General features: G+C 32.2%; 3 protein-coding genes across 7 annotated transcripts; 1 reads left to right on the top strand and 2 right to left on the bottom strand.

The window, feature by feature from the left end:
* Window positions 1-768: 768 nt before the first annotated feature.
* On the bottom strand, window positions 769-1,889 carry LOC114193786 (uncharacterized). Its single transcript, XM_028083720.2, has 2 exons — window positions 1,433-1,889; window positions 769-1,241 (listed from the first exon to the last, which is right to left on the bottom strand). The coding sequence occupies exons 1-2, from the start codon at window positions 1,684-1,686 to the stop codon at window positions 926-928; spliced, it is 570 nt and encodes a 189-aa protein (XP_027939521.1). The 5' UTR covers window positions 1,687-1,889; the 3' UTR covers window positions 769-925.
* Window positions 1,890-4,022: 2,133 nt separating this feature from the next.
* On the top strand, window positions 4,023-7,262 carry LOC114193825 (CASP-like protein 2A1). The gene is made up of 3 exons (XM_028083768.2): window positions 4,023-4,467; window positions 4,710-4,827; window positions 6,877-7,262. Exons 1-3 carry the CDS (start codon window positions 4,229-4,231, stop codon window positions 7,150-7,152), a joined length of 633 nt encoding a protein of 210 aa, XP_027939569.1. The 5' UTR covers window positions 4,023-4,228; the 3' UTR covers window positions 7,153-7,262.
* A 2,353-nt stretch (window positions 7,263-9,615) lies between these two features.
* Window positions 9,616-14,812, bottom strand: LOC114193894 (putative ATP-dependent helicase C29A10.10c). Of its 5 annotated transcripts, none has more exons than XM_085665355.1 (10): window positions 14,484-14,812; window positions 13,853-14,410; window positions 12,497-13,762; window positions 12,094-12,418; window positions 11,715-11,973; window positions 11,390-11,626; window positions 11,176-11,246; window positions 10,812-10,907; window positions 10,635-10,704; window positions 9,616-9,921 (listed from the first exon to the last, which is right to left on the bottom strand). In XM_085665355.1, exons 1-7 carry the CDS (start codon window positions 14,571-14,573, stop codon window positions 11,222-11,224), a joined length of 2,760 nt encoding a protein of 919 aa, XP_085521481.1. In that variant the 5' UTR covers window positions 14,574-14,812; the 3' UTR covers window positions 9,616-9,921; window positions 10,635-10,704; window positions 10,812-10,907; window positions 11,176-11,221. The 5 variants fall into 5 exon arrangements, with proteins under 5 accessions (XP_085521481.1, XP_027939675.1, XP_027939674.1 ...); XM_028083874.2 differs by having other exon boundaries at window positions 9,617-9,921; window positions 10,808-10,907; window positions 11,226-11,246; XM_028083873.2 differs by having other exon boundaries at window positions 9,618-9,921; window positions 11,226-11,246; window positions 14,484-14,810.
* Between the last annotated feature and the right edge of the window lie 2,357 nt (window positions 14,813-17,169).

The raw sequence follows: 17,169 nt of genomic DNA, 5'->3' as shown, positions 1-17,169 counted from the left end.
TTCTAAAATTAATAATTATTTTTATTTATTTTTTACAAAATCATTTTCCTTTTTTCTTATTCATCAAGAATTAATTTTTCTATTCAATTTACTTTATTTTTAATAAATATAAATTTCTTTTATATATTAACTTAATAATATTATATTTTTATCAACTTAATAATATTATATTTTTATCACCTATTATCATATTATCATTCATATTAAATTATCTGATTCATATTAAATTATCTGTTTTACGAATTACTTTATATTCATAAATATCTACAAAATATCTTAAATATTTGTATTTTTATTTTCTTTAATTCTTAATATATACTTTTAAAATAAATCATTGCAAAATATATTTAAAATAAAATTATATTATAAATAGTAAGGTAAATAGAATTGACTTTATAAAATAAATTCACTTTTTTGATTCTAAATAACATTTAAATAAAATGATTAACAATAATTAATAAAGTGGTGAAATAAATACCATATTATTTAAAATTTGTTGTTTATTAAATTTATTTATTATTCAACTATTGATTCACTTGTTACTTTTATTGATATATATATATATATATGGAAGAAAATTAGTTTAAAATTTCACATTAACTATACATATAATTACATATCAATTGATTCAATTAGAAAGCGCTGCTAATAACGGATTAAATAATTTTCGCATCATCAGCCAATTATAAATCACTAATCTCTTTTATAATAACCATTTTATTCACAGTGGATGTTCTAACTTAAGCTTCTTATCCGATTTCTTTGAGAGAACAAAAAACGAAAAAACTAATTAAATCAACATATCACTAATTATTACATTTTTAAAGATTATGACTGAAAATTTCTAAAACCAAAACTCTGAACTTACTAATCTACCAAAAGAACTAAAAAACCATTAGATCCCAAGTTGTTTCTTCCACCCCTTTCAAACAAACAAAACAGTTTGATTAGGAAGGGTGGTGGCAGTAGAAGATCTACGAGGTACCATTGGAGGTATTCTAACCATTAACTTCTCACTTCCTCTTTTAGAACTCTGCTTAGAGATAACACCATTGGTAGAAGAAGAAGTACTGCACTTTGCTTTCTCAGACTCACCCATTACCCCTCCATTGTTGCTTCTGCAAGACTTGAACTTCTTATTGTATGGATTCTCTGGCTTCACAAGATCCTCCAAGCTCCTCACTTTTTCCAATGAAGTGAAAGACTCTGCCTTTCCCTGGTAATACTTTGAAAGCCCCCTCCTACACATTCACAAAATTTTACAACCAAAATCAAACACTTTCATCACATGCATAACAATAAATGATTCTTACGATCACATGGTGTAATCTATTGTATTCTAGAAAGTAACTCCTTTTCAACTTAATAAACTTTTACAAACTCGGAACAAAATCTCATGGAGAGAACAAAAGGGGTGGAAAAAGAAGCTTACTTGACAGGGAGTTGTTGAATCAAAGAAGACATATCATTCAAAGGTTCTGTTGCGAATTGATCCGTCGAAGAAGAAGAAGAAGAAACAGAGGATGTAACTTCTTCAAACGAATCAGAATCCGACCACGAAGCACTTGAAATTCCAGACTCAGATTCAGACTCAGAAAAAGAAAAGGAACGAGCAAGGGCACAGTCATTAAGTGGTTCCTTGTTATCATCAGCAGCTTCGACAACCTTATAGTTTGGGTGTTCCATCTCCTACCAAATCTTGTTTCTGAAATACCCCTTTTGAGGGTTTTAATGTCTCCACTTTATTGTTCTTCTCCCCCAACAATAAACCACACGCAACGATTTGTATCTGTGGCTGGCACTGAATGCGTGAAAACATATAGGCACACTTTTCTCTCTGTTCTAAAGGTTCGCTTTAAATAGAATCACGAGTACCTTTTTGTGTTTGTGAAGAGAAGACTTGGACGGTTTATAAGCAAGGCTCTGAGATGTGTAGGATAAGATTAGTACGTGCTATTTTCTTTTTTATTTATTATTCGCATTAAATCAAAATTATCATAATCTTTTTTGACAGAGAGAGTAAGATTCGGCTTTATCCGAATGTGATATTTGTTGTTCCCCCAACTGCAACTTCCACTATTCCATCCTTCTCTCTAGCCATTACCAAAACATATTTTTAACAATCTATACATATATTATTAAAGTATAATATAACATTTGAGACTAAAATTATATTTTTTAGATTTAAGAAAATAAGGGTTCCGTCTAATAGTCTCATTTCTAGTAAAGAGAATAGGTCATACAAAATAAAATTAGTAAATTGAAGATTGGTGATGCTTGTTGGATGGATTAAAAATAGAAGAAAAAGTGTGTACATGAATTCCTATAATATAAACATTATTAAAAATGAGAATATATTATAGTAAGGAATAAAATAAAAGGAATTATGATGATGATTAAAAAGGGTTTGAAGATGAAAGTTAAGGTGAGTGCATGGATTGTGAAATTGGGAAGAAATTTGGATAAGGGTGAAGTCCTTGTAAGTTGTATTGTGTCTCATTCCATCCCGTGTTGATGGAAAGTGGATATCTCCGAAGCTGGAAGATGTCTCTGTTGGGTAAGCCCAATGTTTGTCAGTTTTATGAATTCCGGATCTTGCGTTCATCCACTCACCTATATTTTATTATTTAATTATGACCTTTTTAATAATTACTTTCTTTTATAATAAATAATATTTTATTATTATTATTACTATTAATTCTTACGTTAATATTTATTTGTTACAAGATGTTGTTGTTAGAAGGGGAGGTTGTTACTCAACGAACAGTGTGTTGGGTTGTTTTGGGCCGTACGTGATATTGGGCCCGTTAGTCTCGGTTGATTAAGATTTAAGGCATTTGTTTGTCTTATTACTAAGAAACTTTTGTTATGCATGGATATTAAAAATATTAGTTATTTTATTAAAATTTTCCAAATAAATTACATCAAAGTTTGTATATAATATATATATATATATATATATAATTTATGAAAAATTAGAACGAATCCGAACATTAAAATTAATGATATAGTTATTTTAATCCATATATGTTAAATTATTTTAAATTACAAAATACATTTGTTATATGTTAGTATTTGAATTATTTATACCTTTTCATATATTTTTGTATAAAAGTTTGTTGAAAAATATGTTAGATACGTCAAAAAAAATTTAATGTATTAGATTATAAATGTTATATTCATTTATTTTTAAAATTAAAATATATCAAAATTTTAAATAAAAATGAGTAATAATTTTACAACGCTTTGAATCTTGATTCATGTAAGAAAATGTTGCTATTTTGAATCAATAGATGTGGCTGTCTTAGGTTAGGACTAGATTCCACTGAAAATTGTACACGTGGTCGGTGTGCATTCATTTTGTATTGTAGCGAAAATGAAACTACTTGTCGTATTATCGATCTATTTGATTGAATTAACTTTATTTCCTTTTCATATAGACTCAATCTTCTTCCTTCAATAATGAATGAAATTCGATCACTTTGACTTCTTTCTTCAAACTCTTCAATTATTAAATCCCCAATCTTCACTATCTTGAACAGTAAAAAAGGACTCTGTGTGGATCTGTTCTACTCCATCAAGCACCATTCCTGCGTCAAGTTTTTTGGTTAAAGATAGAATTAGTTTAAACAGTATATATAAGCGATGAAAAATCATACGGTGCAAAATATATAATTCTGAATAGATGCTATTGAAGTGGGTGAGAAAATTAAGAAGCAGAACCCACTTTAACTGGAAATTTATGGCTTATAATTGCCTCAATTTCACCGTCTACGAAAGTAAATTTAAGCCAAGTGAAGAAGTAGCCGTGTCTCACCTTCCTAGAGTCTAATCATAAATTCGATGTGATGTCCTCTTCCAAAATTTATTACTCTCAACCATCACCATATCACGTACCATTCAGCCAGCATTTAGGGTAATTGATAATTTTTTTTTTCTTAAGGTCCCAAAGAAAAAAATTGCTATAAATGAAAGACTTCAAATCAAAGGAAAAACGGACTCTAACAATCGATTATGGTGTAGTTTGAGAGGTATCGTGATTATAACAGCATAAGACAAGACACTAGAAAGAAAATGACCTTATATACGACGCTTACTAGTATTTTGGGTAGTAGTCATATTATAATGACGTGATGCACATTGAATTGGCCTTAATTAGAGCCTTGAGCGGATAGAGGGGGCTATATCATAACCTAATTCATGCACATTTCAAAATGAGAGAATAGCTATGGAAGAGGGAGGTGCAGTGCTTCAAAATTCGAGATCTGACAAACACCTGATAGGAGGAGGTGAAGGAAGAAGACATGAGGAATTTGAAGGCAACGACAACAGCGTCTTGCGCGTGGTGGAGACGTTGCTGCGTCTGTTCCCCATTGTTCTCTCTGTGACGGCTCTTATCATCATGCTTAAGAACTCTGAGGAGAATGAGCATGGCTCTGTTAGCTACACCGACCTTAGCGCTTTCAGGTATCTCTCATTCAACTCACACATACTTTCGCTCCTTTTGGTTTTACAGAGATTCATTCAGAGTAGATTTGTAGATAGCGTTTGCGGATTTGTGCTGAGGTTCTCGTGATTTGGGAACTAACAGAGGGAAATTGGAAGCTTAGGGATTTTGTTTTATATTTAGCAAGATAGAAATTAAATTGTGATTGTTTTTCTAATGAACTAAAATGAATGCTTTGAGCTATGGATTTCGTATGTTGCAGATATTTGGTGCAGGCCAATGGCATCTGTGCAGGGTATTCATTATTCTCAGTGGTTTTTGTTGCTTTGCCTCGTCTTTCCAGCATGCCCAGAAATTGGACTTTCTTTTTGCTTGATCAGGTCAACTCACCTTGATCTCTTAATATTATTTGTTCATGAATGAACCAAATATACGGTTAAATCACTCTTATATTTAATAAAATAAATAATTATTATCTCTACAAAACACTTTTACAATTGGTCTTTCAAAGTTTTAATCAAATTTAACATCTTTCTTAAATTTAATTATTTTTATTTAATTAATTATTTAAGTTTTATTTTTCTGGTATGACACGACTGTTTTATTCTTTTGTCATTATAATTACTTGTTTTTACATATTAAAAATATAATTAATATGAAAATAATGTTTTGATTAAGGTAAAATATTAATTACATCAGTTCAGAGGTCTCCATCTAATGAGATCTCAAGTAGGTCTCCTCATTTTTATTTTACTCAATTGAGTCGTTTTGAAAAATTTATTGCAATTAGATCCTTTATGATAATAATACATTAACGATGTTAGTTGTGTGCCATGTCATGTGTTACCATGTGGTTTATTTATTTATTTATTAATTAATTTCTTTTTATATTTTTTTTTAAAAAAATCACGTGTCAACCTGACATTATGTCACGTGGCAAAAACAATGTGAAGTGACGGTGTTACGTGTCACTATTAGATAGGGATGTCAAAAAAATCCGTACCCGAGGGTATCCGCGGGTAAAACCCGCAACGGGTAAGAAATGGATATTAAAAATTGATACCCGCTACCCGTGGGTATGGATATTTTTGATACCCGCATGTTAACGGGACGGGTACGGGTATCATAGTATCCGTACCCGTGGCTACCCGTACTCGCTAAACTTTACCCTTATATATATATATATATATATATATATATATATATATATATATATATATATATATATATTAGTAAAAAACATTATGAATCTTAATTGAATAATGGTGGTCAGATTCTTACCCCACAAATGAGTAAATTACTTGCATATAATGTGGAGGCATTGATGTGTCTCTAAGACTGGTTATGGACCAACATGGGAGGTAATAAAATTAACACTTTTACTTAGATATTTTAATTAAGTGATTGTTAGAATTTTTTACTGAACTTCTTATGTTTTAAGGTTCTTCTAGATTAAAATTGGACAACCATGAAACTTTATACAATGTTGCAAGAGGTGGACATTGATGAAGTTAGTAATTTCTTTAATATTTTATTCAAAAATAAACTACAATATAAATTGGTAGTAATTTTTTATTTGTTTGTTTTTCAATAATCAATCGGAGAAAGGGGACAGACTTGTTGATCTAAGCACTGATTATGGTTAAATATTTATTTTTTAAAATATTTTTGTAAATACCCGCGGGTACCTGTGGATACCCGCGAATATGAAAAAAATAGACGAGTACCCGCATAACGGATACCCAACGGATATGGGTATGGATACGGGACTAATATTTATCCAGCGGGTAGGGTACGGGGGAGCTACTACCCGTACCCTACCCGCCCCGTTGACATCCCTACTATTAGATATGAGATCTCGATGCATTCTTTGTATTTGTTATTTTATCTTAATTTAGTTCCAATTTTTTTAAAACTAAATAAATTTCATTTATATATCAAATTTAGTTTTTATATAAATTTTATAATGATATTTTTATTATAAGTGATATTTTTAACAAAATTAAATTTATTTAAATGTATATTTTGCATTGAACTTTATTTAAATATTGTTTCAAATATTTATATATCAATAATTTATAAACCAATTATAAAATTGATTTAAAAATAACAATTTTATAAATTGAATTGTAAAATTTAAAATAAATATATTTATTTTAAATTGTTATAAAATTGTTTTAGATCGTATATATCTTAACCAAAATACTTGCTCTTTTGAAAAATATATATGAAAATTGAATATATAAACTTAAAGCAAACAATACATTATTATAACCGTGTCCACAACGAACTCTATAAAACTGAGACCTTCTTCTCCTCAAAGCTTTTAACTGATACTACGACTGTTTGAAAATGCATGAAATATTTATTGGCACGACAGAACTTAAGAAGAATTTAAGAGAATAAATAAGTTTCCATTTGGTTTGTAGGTTTTAACATACCTAATCCTTGCTGCTGGAGCTGCATCAATGGAGGTACTGTACTTGGCTGAGAAGGGAAACGCTGCAACAACATGGAGCTCTGCCTGTGGTGCCTTTGGTCCCTTTTGCCACAAGGTTACTGCATCGATAGCTATCACTTTTGTTGCTGTTATTTGCTATGTCTTCCTTTCTCTCATTTCTTCCTACAAGTTATTCACCAAGTATGATGCACCAGATATCACCAACATCTCTAAGGCTGTTCACATTGCTGCTTTTCATGCCTAATCCAACTCTTTCTGCTTCTCATTTGTGTTAGTGTGGACTCATTAAGACATGCTTATATGATGTAATCTTCTTTCCCTTCTTCTAAGTAATCAATCGCATGTCAAATATTACTGCTTGCTTCACACATAATAAAATTAACCATAAACTTTATTAGTGATTATAAAAACATAATATACTAAAAGTAACTAAATTAAGTATCTAAACTACTGCTTGCTTGTCGCACACTAAAATTAATTGCTGATATGGGATAATTTTAATTACAGATTTTTCAAACCTTCTTGTTTATCATAGGTAAGATACTATAATAGTGTTTTTTTGTTTTTTTTTAAATTACCAAAATAAAAAAATTTTAAAAAAATTATAAAAATGGACAAGCCGATTAAATTTGATATAATTTTAGTATAAAAAAATTGTATCAGTTTACCATGATTTTTAACTTAGTTTATATTTAAAGTTATATTTTAGTTATATGTATATTTAAATTAGATATGTTCCATCACAAACAGAAGTCTTCCAAAACTTTTGTTTCCTTCCTGTGAATGACATTTATATTACCGTTAATGCAGTGATTTTTAATTCATTAATTAACATTTAACTACTGTGATAAATGAAAAAATCACATGTATACTAACATTTGATTACAGCAACAAATCACAAAAAATTAATTAAAAATATATTAGCGTACTTATTTTTTTAATCTTATATAATCTTTAAAATAAAATCATAAATATAATTTCAATAATATTCTAGAATTAAGCACGAAACACTTCAATTAATGAACATATAAAAAAATTTAATTTATCAGTTAATAAAAAAAATTCAATATATATATATATATATATATGATTATTTTAGTGTAGAGATAATAATGGGTCAAATAACCGATCTACACTAAAAAAAATCAATCTTATTACCTGTTTCAAAAATATAGGTTAAAATACTTTATTGGTATACGTTTTTATTCAAAAATTTCAATTAGGTCCTAAGATTTTTTTTAGTCTCAATTAAGTTTATATTTTTAAAAATGCATAACAATTAGGTTCATTTCATTAGTATGGTGGTAACGATATTAAGAATGTGTCACGTGTCAGCTCCTCATTTTTTTTTTAAATATTTTTATTTTTTTTTTAAATTATTCATGCCACATGTTATGTCAATATTGATATGCAAGTGACAAACATTCTCAAGAACATGTAAAATCTAAATGTGACAGTTATATGTATAACCTCTAACCGGTGTACATGCTCATTGTTGAAAGTGGAGCATACCACCCTACTCATATGGAGTTTTTGAAGATGTTTAAGTCAAGTAAATATGGTCTAGCATTGCTAGTAAGATGTTTAATCATGAATAGAATAGTTCTGCATGTTTAGAATTATTGTAAGTCAAACTTAGAATCCTTTAGATCAATGAATCCAAATGTGGTGAGTGTTAACACAAAATGAAAAACATTAATATGGAGTAAGAAAAATTCTCACAGAGCTTTATAATGGATTAATTCACTTATCTAATCAATTACAATATTCATTAGTGTCATTGCATTCACAATCTAACCACAATAATTAATTAGGTTAATCTCTTAATCCATTCATCTTAGAAGAGGACTCTTTCTAAATCAATATTAACTCATTTTAAATAAAATACAAGAAACAACTTCTAAAATCTGATTTGATGGGTCTTAAAAAAGTCTAATAGATGAATTTAATCTTGAGAGTTCAAGCTTGACACTATAGATCAATTGTAAAATCTGCGGATCGATGTATTCATTCATTCTTTTCTTTGACTTGCACATTTATGTGTATCTTGTTCACTATTTAGGTGGTGAATGATTGCTTGCAATGTGCATTACCTTCTCTTTTCTTATCTTTGACCTGTATAAAATAATTTATTATATGCACATCCACTAATTGATAAGAGTGTTTGTTAAACATCGAAAACAATTTAAAAAACTGTTTAATATATTAAAATCTTAAAAATCCAATTCACCCCGTTATATTAAAATCTTGAAAGTCATTCACCCTTTTAGTTTGTGTATACTAGACGTACTGTTTTAACACTCGTAAATAAACCAAACAATAATTTCTTTTTATATACTTTCCATGTTAGAAGTAACATAAATTAAATAAAAAATAATTGTTATTATGTTTAAATATTTGGAACAATAAATTTAAATTTTTATAAGAGAGCGGTTGTTTTGAGTCTTCGGTAAAAATGTGATATTGTTAAATTTGATAAAATTATATATTATAAAGATATAATTTTCAAACTAATTGACACTAAACTAGCATTTATATGGGTACTAAATTATTATACAAGACAATGATTTAAGCTTTAAACATATTCAAAAACTAATTTAAAATTTTTATTTATAAAAAATTGAACGACCAAGAAAGCCCACACAATTTTTCATTTCATAATGTATTATAGTTAAAAAAGAACAAAAGATAAAGTATCTACTAAAAGTGTAACGTCCCAATTAAACGGACAAAAATCAATTTAAATAAAACGTCACATATTAAATATTCAGAGAGTACAGAAATTTAGAATATGACACATATAGTACTCCAACATATTCATAACAAAAGAAAAAGGCCCCACATGGCCTAAATAAAGTACAGAGTCTCGTCAAGTGCGAGAGAGAAACTACTACTACTACTACACTCCAAGCTGTGGGCCCCCAGAGTGAGCCCGATAGACGTCCAAGGATTTCATGATTTCATCAAACTGCGACATCTCTATTATTGTTACCACTGCTAGAGGTTCTCACATCTGCTCACATCAACGAGGTTGATGATCATCGCAAAGGAGGAAACCACACACAATCATACAAAGTAATGGGTAAGCTAGTGAAAAAGAAAAGTATTCAAATCGTACACTCAACATACATTTCCATATTCAACCATAAGTACTGGGAAAACAAACATGATATACCAAACCAATTAGAGCTTCAATAATAAACAAACATGCATATCCACCCCCTTTATACATAATAATTCACTGAACCAGCCAATCAAACAACCATCAACATTCATACATCCAAGCATAGCAAAAACCAAGCTAGGTCTCGCTCAAGCTGGGAGTCCTCGCTCAGACGAGAGGAGTGCTCTCGCTCAAGCTGCAGACTTTTGCTTAGGCGAGACTGCGACAATGCCCCTGGAAGGATTCGCGAACTCTCGCTTAGGCGAGACGGCCCCGCCTGGGCGAGATTGTTCGTCGCTCAAAAATACAGCCGCTCGCCTAGGCGAGCGCTCGAGCAGAAACCTGAACGAGTTCCCGCTATTCTCGCCTGGGCGAGATGAGCTCGCCTGGGCGAGTATATCAGTTCCCACCACTGTTCCACGCACGTTCTATCAAGGACTCACTCATGACAGCACCCAAAGCATTTTTACATCATCATAAGCAGCATACTAGCACCAGAAACTCGAAACAGAACCAACGCATACAAAAAGTGAATCAAAAACGTGAAGCCTATCTTCCCTTACCTGGAACTAGCTAGAATAGGGGTTCAACTCCAACAGTGGGATGCAACAGTACAAGGAAGATGTGAGCTAGCTGGAACAGAACAACGGAACAAGTCTTAACATAACTCAAAACGAAACCCTATCTGGAAAAAAGAATAACGAACGAAAAAAGGTGTGTATGAGTCACAGAGTACCTACGTGAATCAAGAAGATGAACGAAGCTCACTTGATTGAGATTGAGTAAACCCTAGCAGAGCTTCTGGGGAGAGGTTGGGGACTCGACGCCTGCGATTTCTACGAATGAAGGGAAAGATTAGGCTATGACAGACTTAGGGTATGGTTCCCCTTTTTGGACCAACCCTAGGCCCAACCAACTTTGGAGCAGCCCTTAAGGATTTAGGCAGAAAATAAAAGGGCCTTACAAAAAGTTATCATACTAATTAGTAATCCAAACACAATTAACTAGTACACTGTATAACATTTAACATTTAGTTTTTTCACAAACAACATTCCAAAATAAGAAGCTCGTTATAGAGAACCGATGAAAAAATTCCAAAATCACCGCAATAGTGTCTCTGATGAATTCATTAACCACATGCTACAGTGCATTACCTCCTCCTTGATTTGTATGACCTGCACCAGACATAAGACAAAGACAATGTAAATTGTACTAACAACATTTTACAAAGAGAAATTTTATCACATGGTTTCAACAATGGAAGATATGCAAATAGTTTTATCACGCATCACTATGAAACAAATATTCCTCAATTTACCTGGACAACTTAGGGGCAGTTACAGACTTTTCTGCCAAACTGAGTCTCTTAAACAGAGACTCAGATTCATCAAGCAGTTCAAGTTCAAGAATAGCATCCTCAATAGCCTGACCCAATTTTTTGTCCTCATCAGCATTATGGAAACAGTCCCTTTTCTTAGCATCATGAACCACATTTCTCCATACAGAGTTGCTATTCATTAATGTTGCACCATTTCCTACTATCCAAAGACAGTATCTGAAGTAAAACAAAAATAATCCATTACCTATTTGCCTATTCATTACAAAGAACACTAAAAAAAATGACCAAATTACAAGAAACATACTTAGCTCGGGTAAGAGCAACATTTGCTCTTTGCCTGTTTGAAAGAAAACCCACTTTTCCACTCCCATTAGACCTCACAGTAGATAATATTATAATATCCTCTTCACCACCTTGAAAACCATCAACAGAACGAACACTAACAGAGAATAAAGAATCAGAAACTGAAATGTACTGCTTAATTTTCTGCTGGATTTCATAAACTTGAGCCTTATATGGTGATATGATTCCTACACTAACTTTCTTCCTGGTCTTCAAAATATCTGGAAATAAAAGAATGAATTAGTCTTTTCTTTTTGTGTATTCTTATGATTATAGAGATTTTACTTAATCTTTTCAAATGACATATCAAGGACAGAACAGAAGGAGTAAGAGAAAGTAACCTTTTTTAAGATTTCCAATAATCTCAGAGATAGCTGCAACCTCAATTTTGTTCATCAAACTATGATCATGGTTGGACTGTTCTTTACCCTTAGAAATGTTTATAAAAGAATATGAAGCATACATTTTCCCATGAAGAAAACTTTTATCATAGCTTGTTCCTCTGACAAGTGGAGCATCAGAAAGTTGCTGATTGTAGAACTCTTTATTTGGGAACATGCTAATGGATGGACGCATTCTATATTGAACATTGAGCATATGTCTCTTGTATCCCAACAACACCATCCTTTCAAACAAACTTCTTCCAAATTCAGCCCTGTCAGCAATCTAAATTTTTTGATCCATTTATGCATACAAGACAAAAAAAATATACAATAGTCACAATCAAATCACTACTCCTCTTACCTTGCTTTTGACCATTGCCGGAAGTTGTCTCTCATCACCTATGAGGATACCTCTACGAAGGCCTGGAAGTTGTAATGGAATGGTTGATTCACATTCTTTTAGTTGTGCTGCTTCATCAATCACTACATATCTGAATGGTGTCATCTCCTTCTTGTACAATTTAAAAGAACTTGATGCTGTACAGAAAACAAGGCACGCATTGTTCAAGCAAAATTGTGATATGGCATATTTGCTTCTGAGGTCGTTAGGAAGGGAAATTGACTGAGAAAGTATATTTAGAAGCTCCAGACACTCATCTCTATCTTCATTATCAGAGTTTGTGTGTTTAGAAATGTTTTGAAGAATGGAAACTTCAAGAGATTTTAGCAAATTCATAGCTCTCAACATACTCTTCAACACATTTAATGGAATAAAAGATGTTGGCAAGTGCGTGTACAAGGTTCGCATTAGTTTCTTGAGCTTCTCTCCAAAGTAACTCAACCTCTGCTTTATAAATTGCTCCATTGTCATACCAGAACTTAACTTTTTGTCATCCTTGTAGGCCTGGTATAGGTCTACAATATGAGCGTACTTTTTCACCAGAAATTGCTCAAATGTCATTGGATCGCGATTCTTACGAACGCGTTTCTTATATGAACCATATGCAATGTCTGCATTTTTGACTCTTCCCTTAGCAAATTCTTCTAATGACATAACATTCTCAACATCCACACGATTCTTGTATGAAACATAAGCCTCTTCAGGTTCCTTTAGAAACTTGATCGTTGATTCCATGTAGTATTTCCAACCAATATCTGGAGAAAAACAGCGCAACAAATCATCAACACGATTGTCCAAAAACACTGTCTCAAGACCCTTGTAACTCTCAATTTTCATCCTAGAACTGTTGCCAAATAGCACTATGTCACCAAACCCATGTGTCTCACACTCAGGTGTATCAGCAGAATCCTTAACCAAACCATGCAGTCTAACAGCCACTTCCAACACTGCAGTGTTAGTTGGAGCACATGCCAATGTTTTGGTTTTAAGCTTGAAAAGGGAAAGTAACAAAGAAGCAACTGTCTTCGTTTTCCCAGTTCCTGGTGGACCCCATATAAGTTTAATATCGTCGTTATGCTTACATTTCTTCATTGTCACAGAACTTAAAACTGCATCCTTTTGAGACTCATTTAGATTATGAGCACTGATTATAGTTTGTGCAACAGTATAGGCTCTACCGTGGCTAGAATTTTCTCCAGATAAGCAGATATGACAGTTTTCTCCGTTCTGTAAAATACAAAGAAAACTTGAAGAGTGTTTTTTCATACACAATAGTTTAGAAAAAGAACAAAAAACGAATGATTTATTGATTCTTACCGTTGAAACAACACCTAGCACTTTCTTAAGTATGTTGGTATCTGCACCCTCCAATCTCGAGGTCAAGGCTTTCGAAATACGAATATTTGTTGTCATGTTCATAAGATACACTGCATAAAGCTTCTGTGATTTGTTGCTTCTCACGTCAATTTCAATATCATTCTCCATGAACTTAGATGTGAGTATAGTGATTTCATCACTAAACACATCTGGGGACTTAAGAACATAAGCAATATGGCAATATTCTTTGGTCATTTTCAAGTCATCTATGCGTCTAGGTTTTACATTTGTGAATGCAATGATATCTCCAGACTCAGGTTTATACTTTCGTGCACCTTTCACTTCATCAGTGATGCTCTTCACGGTAATCTCATAGAACAAGCCATAGGGAAGTTGGAAGTCGTTGGACCTTTGAAGGGTGCTGATTTCAGAAAAAGGAGCTTGAGACACGCTCATCAAGCTTGAAGACAAGTCACTGTGTGTTTCCTCAATCAATGCCGGAATGAATGATTTCATGTAATCTTTTATTGAGTGGAATGTCTTAGGAATTTTCCTCACCTGCGACAAAACAATTTTTCAATACAAAAACTCTTGCATTTTACTGAAAAATATTGCAAAGTGAAAAAGAAACCTCGTGCTTGAAAAGCTTTTCGTTGAACACATCATTGAGAGTCCAAGAGAACACAGTATCTACCAAGCTTCCATGCCCAAGATTTTCCATCCTTGCTCACGCTTATCGATCGATCAGTAGCTCAAGCACAACACAAAACTCTTTCTCTGTTTTTCTTTGTTTATACACACAGTAATCAAGGGCTTACTTAGCATTTAAGGAACTGAAAAGTTTCAAGTACGAAACTTGTTCACCAGCAAAAATAAAAAGCTACTTCAGTTAAATCCAAGCAGATTGAAAACTGTATAACAAAATAGTTTTGAATAACTGTGTTGAAAATTTGAAAGTTTTAGAACTTGGGAACTTCTGATCGCTAAAAACCGATGGAATGGAATTTTATGAGTCAAGGTATACAAACAGATCAAGGGAATATATTTTAACCAACTTGACAAACTTTGTTTTATACATTAAAATACTACAGTTTTAATTTTAATTTTTTATTATATTTTTAAAATTTTTCACTTTGGTCGGAAAAAGAACAAAGGATTGTCAAAGTTTGTTAAAATTTTCTTGGTTAAAATATCATTCACCCAAACAAATAAAGTGAGATAAAATCATTCTTACATTGAGATACCTAAAAATATATGCCTTGTGCGTAAATAAATAGGTAATTATTATTTTTTCCTTATTTTTATACGTTAAGTACTCGTTCCGTAAATTAACCTATAATTATAATAGGGAACATTTATGATGCGTTAGATCAGACAATTTAAGAGATTACTTCATTTATTAGAAAAAATTGAAATTTTTTAATAGAAAATTATATGTTTAAATGAAAAAATTAAAAAAAATATTGAAACTGAAAAATTATAAATATTTCAAATAACTACAATAGTAAAATTTTAAATTCATTAAAAAAAATTGAAATTCTCCAAGTTGAAAATTATTCATTGGTTAGAATAAAAAAAGTCTTCACGTCCAGAAGATTGATTTAGCCCATAACCATTTGAAGATTGAGTTGTGTCGAAGATCAAACTAAACCGAGTCGACCTGGCCTGACTCGAAAGTTGAACCATGTCGGCCTGAATCAAAGATTGAGCCGGGTTGGCCTGAACCAAAGGTCGAGATGAGTCGGTCTGGCTTGAAGGTTAAGTCGAGTCACCCTGACCCAAAGGTCGAGTCGAGTCGGCTCGGACCGAATCTCAAGCTGAGTCGGACTAGGCTAAATCTCGAGTTAAGTCGGGTCAAGTCGAGCCGGGTTGGCCTGACCCAAAGGTTGAGTCGAGTCAGCCTAACTTGAAGGTTGAGTCGGGTCACCTTGACCCAAAGGTTGAGTCGAGTTTGAAGGTCGAGCCGGTCCGAACCGAATCTTGAGCTGAGTCGGGCCAAACCGAATCTCAAGCTGAGTCGGGCCAGGTCAAATCTCATGCCGAGCTAAGGACCGAGACTTATAGGTCAGGGTTGAAAGTCAAGATGACTCAGACCGAAGGCACAGACCGGTCGGAGCGGTCCAAGCCATGCTGGGCCAATGACCAAAACAATCAAGCTAAAGGTCAAGACTTGTCGTGCGGGTTGAAAGTCGAGCCGGGTAGGGCCAGGCTAAAGGTTAATCAGGCCAATCCAAACCGAAGATTGAATTGAGCTGGCCCAAGTCGAAGGTCAAGTTGGGACAACTTGACTAGAGGTCGAGTCAGGTCGACCTAGGCAAAAGTTAAAGTTGGATCGGGGCTGACTTAAGGTTGAAATGGGTCTGCTCAAGCCAAAAATCGAGTTTGACTAGTACGGGCCGAAGGTCGGGATTGCTCGGGCTGGGTTAAAGGTCGAATTTAATCACTAAAATTAAAAATCAAGCTAAATTAAGTTAGAGTCGAAAGTAGAGTTGAATTCGTCGTAAAATAAAATAAAATTATTTCATTCAAATAAAAAAATAAAATTTAAGATATTTGAGTGAGTTCGTAAAAACTAATTATTTAAAAAATAAAAATAATTAATTACAAGTAATTAAATTAGTATGAATTTTAACTTCTTGTTAAAATGTCTTACCCAAACACAAATCACAAGATTAAAGTATATACCATTATATTTTTAAAATTTTAAAGTTTTGGCGTGTACAGTTGTCCAAAATACTCTAGTTCCCAAAACTGAATACTACAGTGAAAAATATGTTTTGATAATAAGAGAAAGAAGAACAATAGCTTTATTGTTTTAGATATCGAGCTTCCCAAGTCGATTTTGATGATTGTGGTCATAAATGCAGAATCTAGAGATTGGAAAGATCCTACAAATTGCAGTCACGTGATGAAAACCAAAAGTCATGAATAAGTAACAATTGTTATTAAACAACACGTCATTTCTGGTACACTTCTAAAACTTTTATACTTCCGATAATAGATTACTTTCATCAAATTGATTTAACATTTTACTTTCATCAACCAAAACTACTAAAAAAGTAGTGACTTTAGCAATTCCTTGTAGATAATTAACTTCAATTAGCATACCAAAAGACATTTAATCATTCTGTTTTGTTCTATTTGAACCACATTTCCACCCAAAAAATCACCCATTTTCTTAGGTCCATTCATATTCTTGTCATTCAATTTGTACAACATAATGAGAAAGGAATTGGGAAAGTCTGTAAAATTCATTTTATTTTGTTTTCTATTAAATGATTATGCATCACTACTTTTTGTCTGCAAGAGAATTTTAA

The sequence above is a fragment of the Vigna unguiculata genome, chromosome 8, assembly GCF_037176805.1.
Source record: "Vigna unguiculata cultivar grain cowpea cultivar isolate G323 ecotype 2 chromosome 8, ASM3717680v1, whole genome shotgun sequence".
NCBI classification, from domain to species: Eukaryota; Viridiplantae; Streptophyta; class Magnoliopsida; order Fabales; family Fabaceae; genus Vigna; species Vigna unguiculata.
Note: the sequence above shows the minus strand (reverse complement) of the source record. Positions and strands in the feature narration are given on the sequence as shown.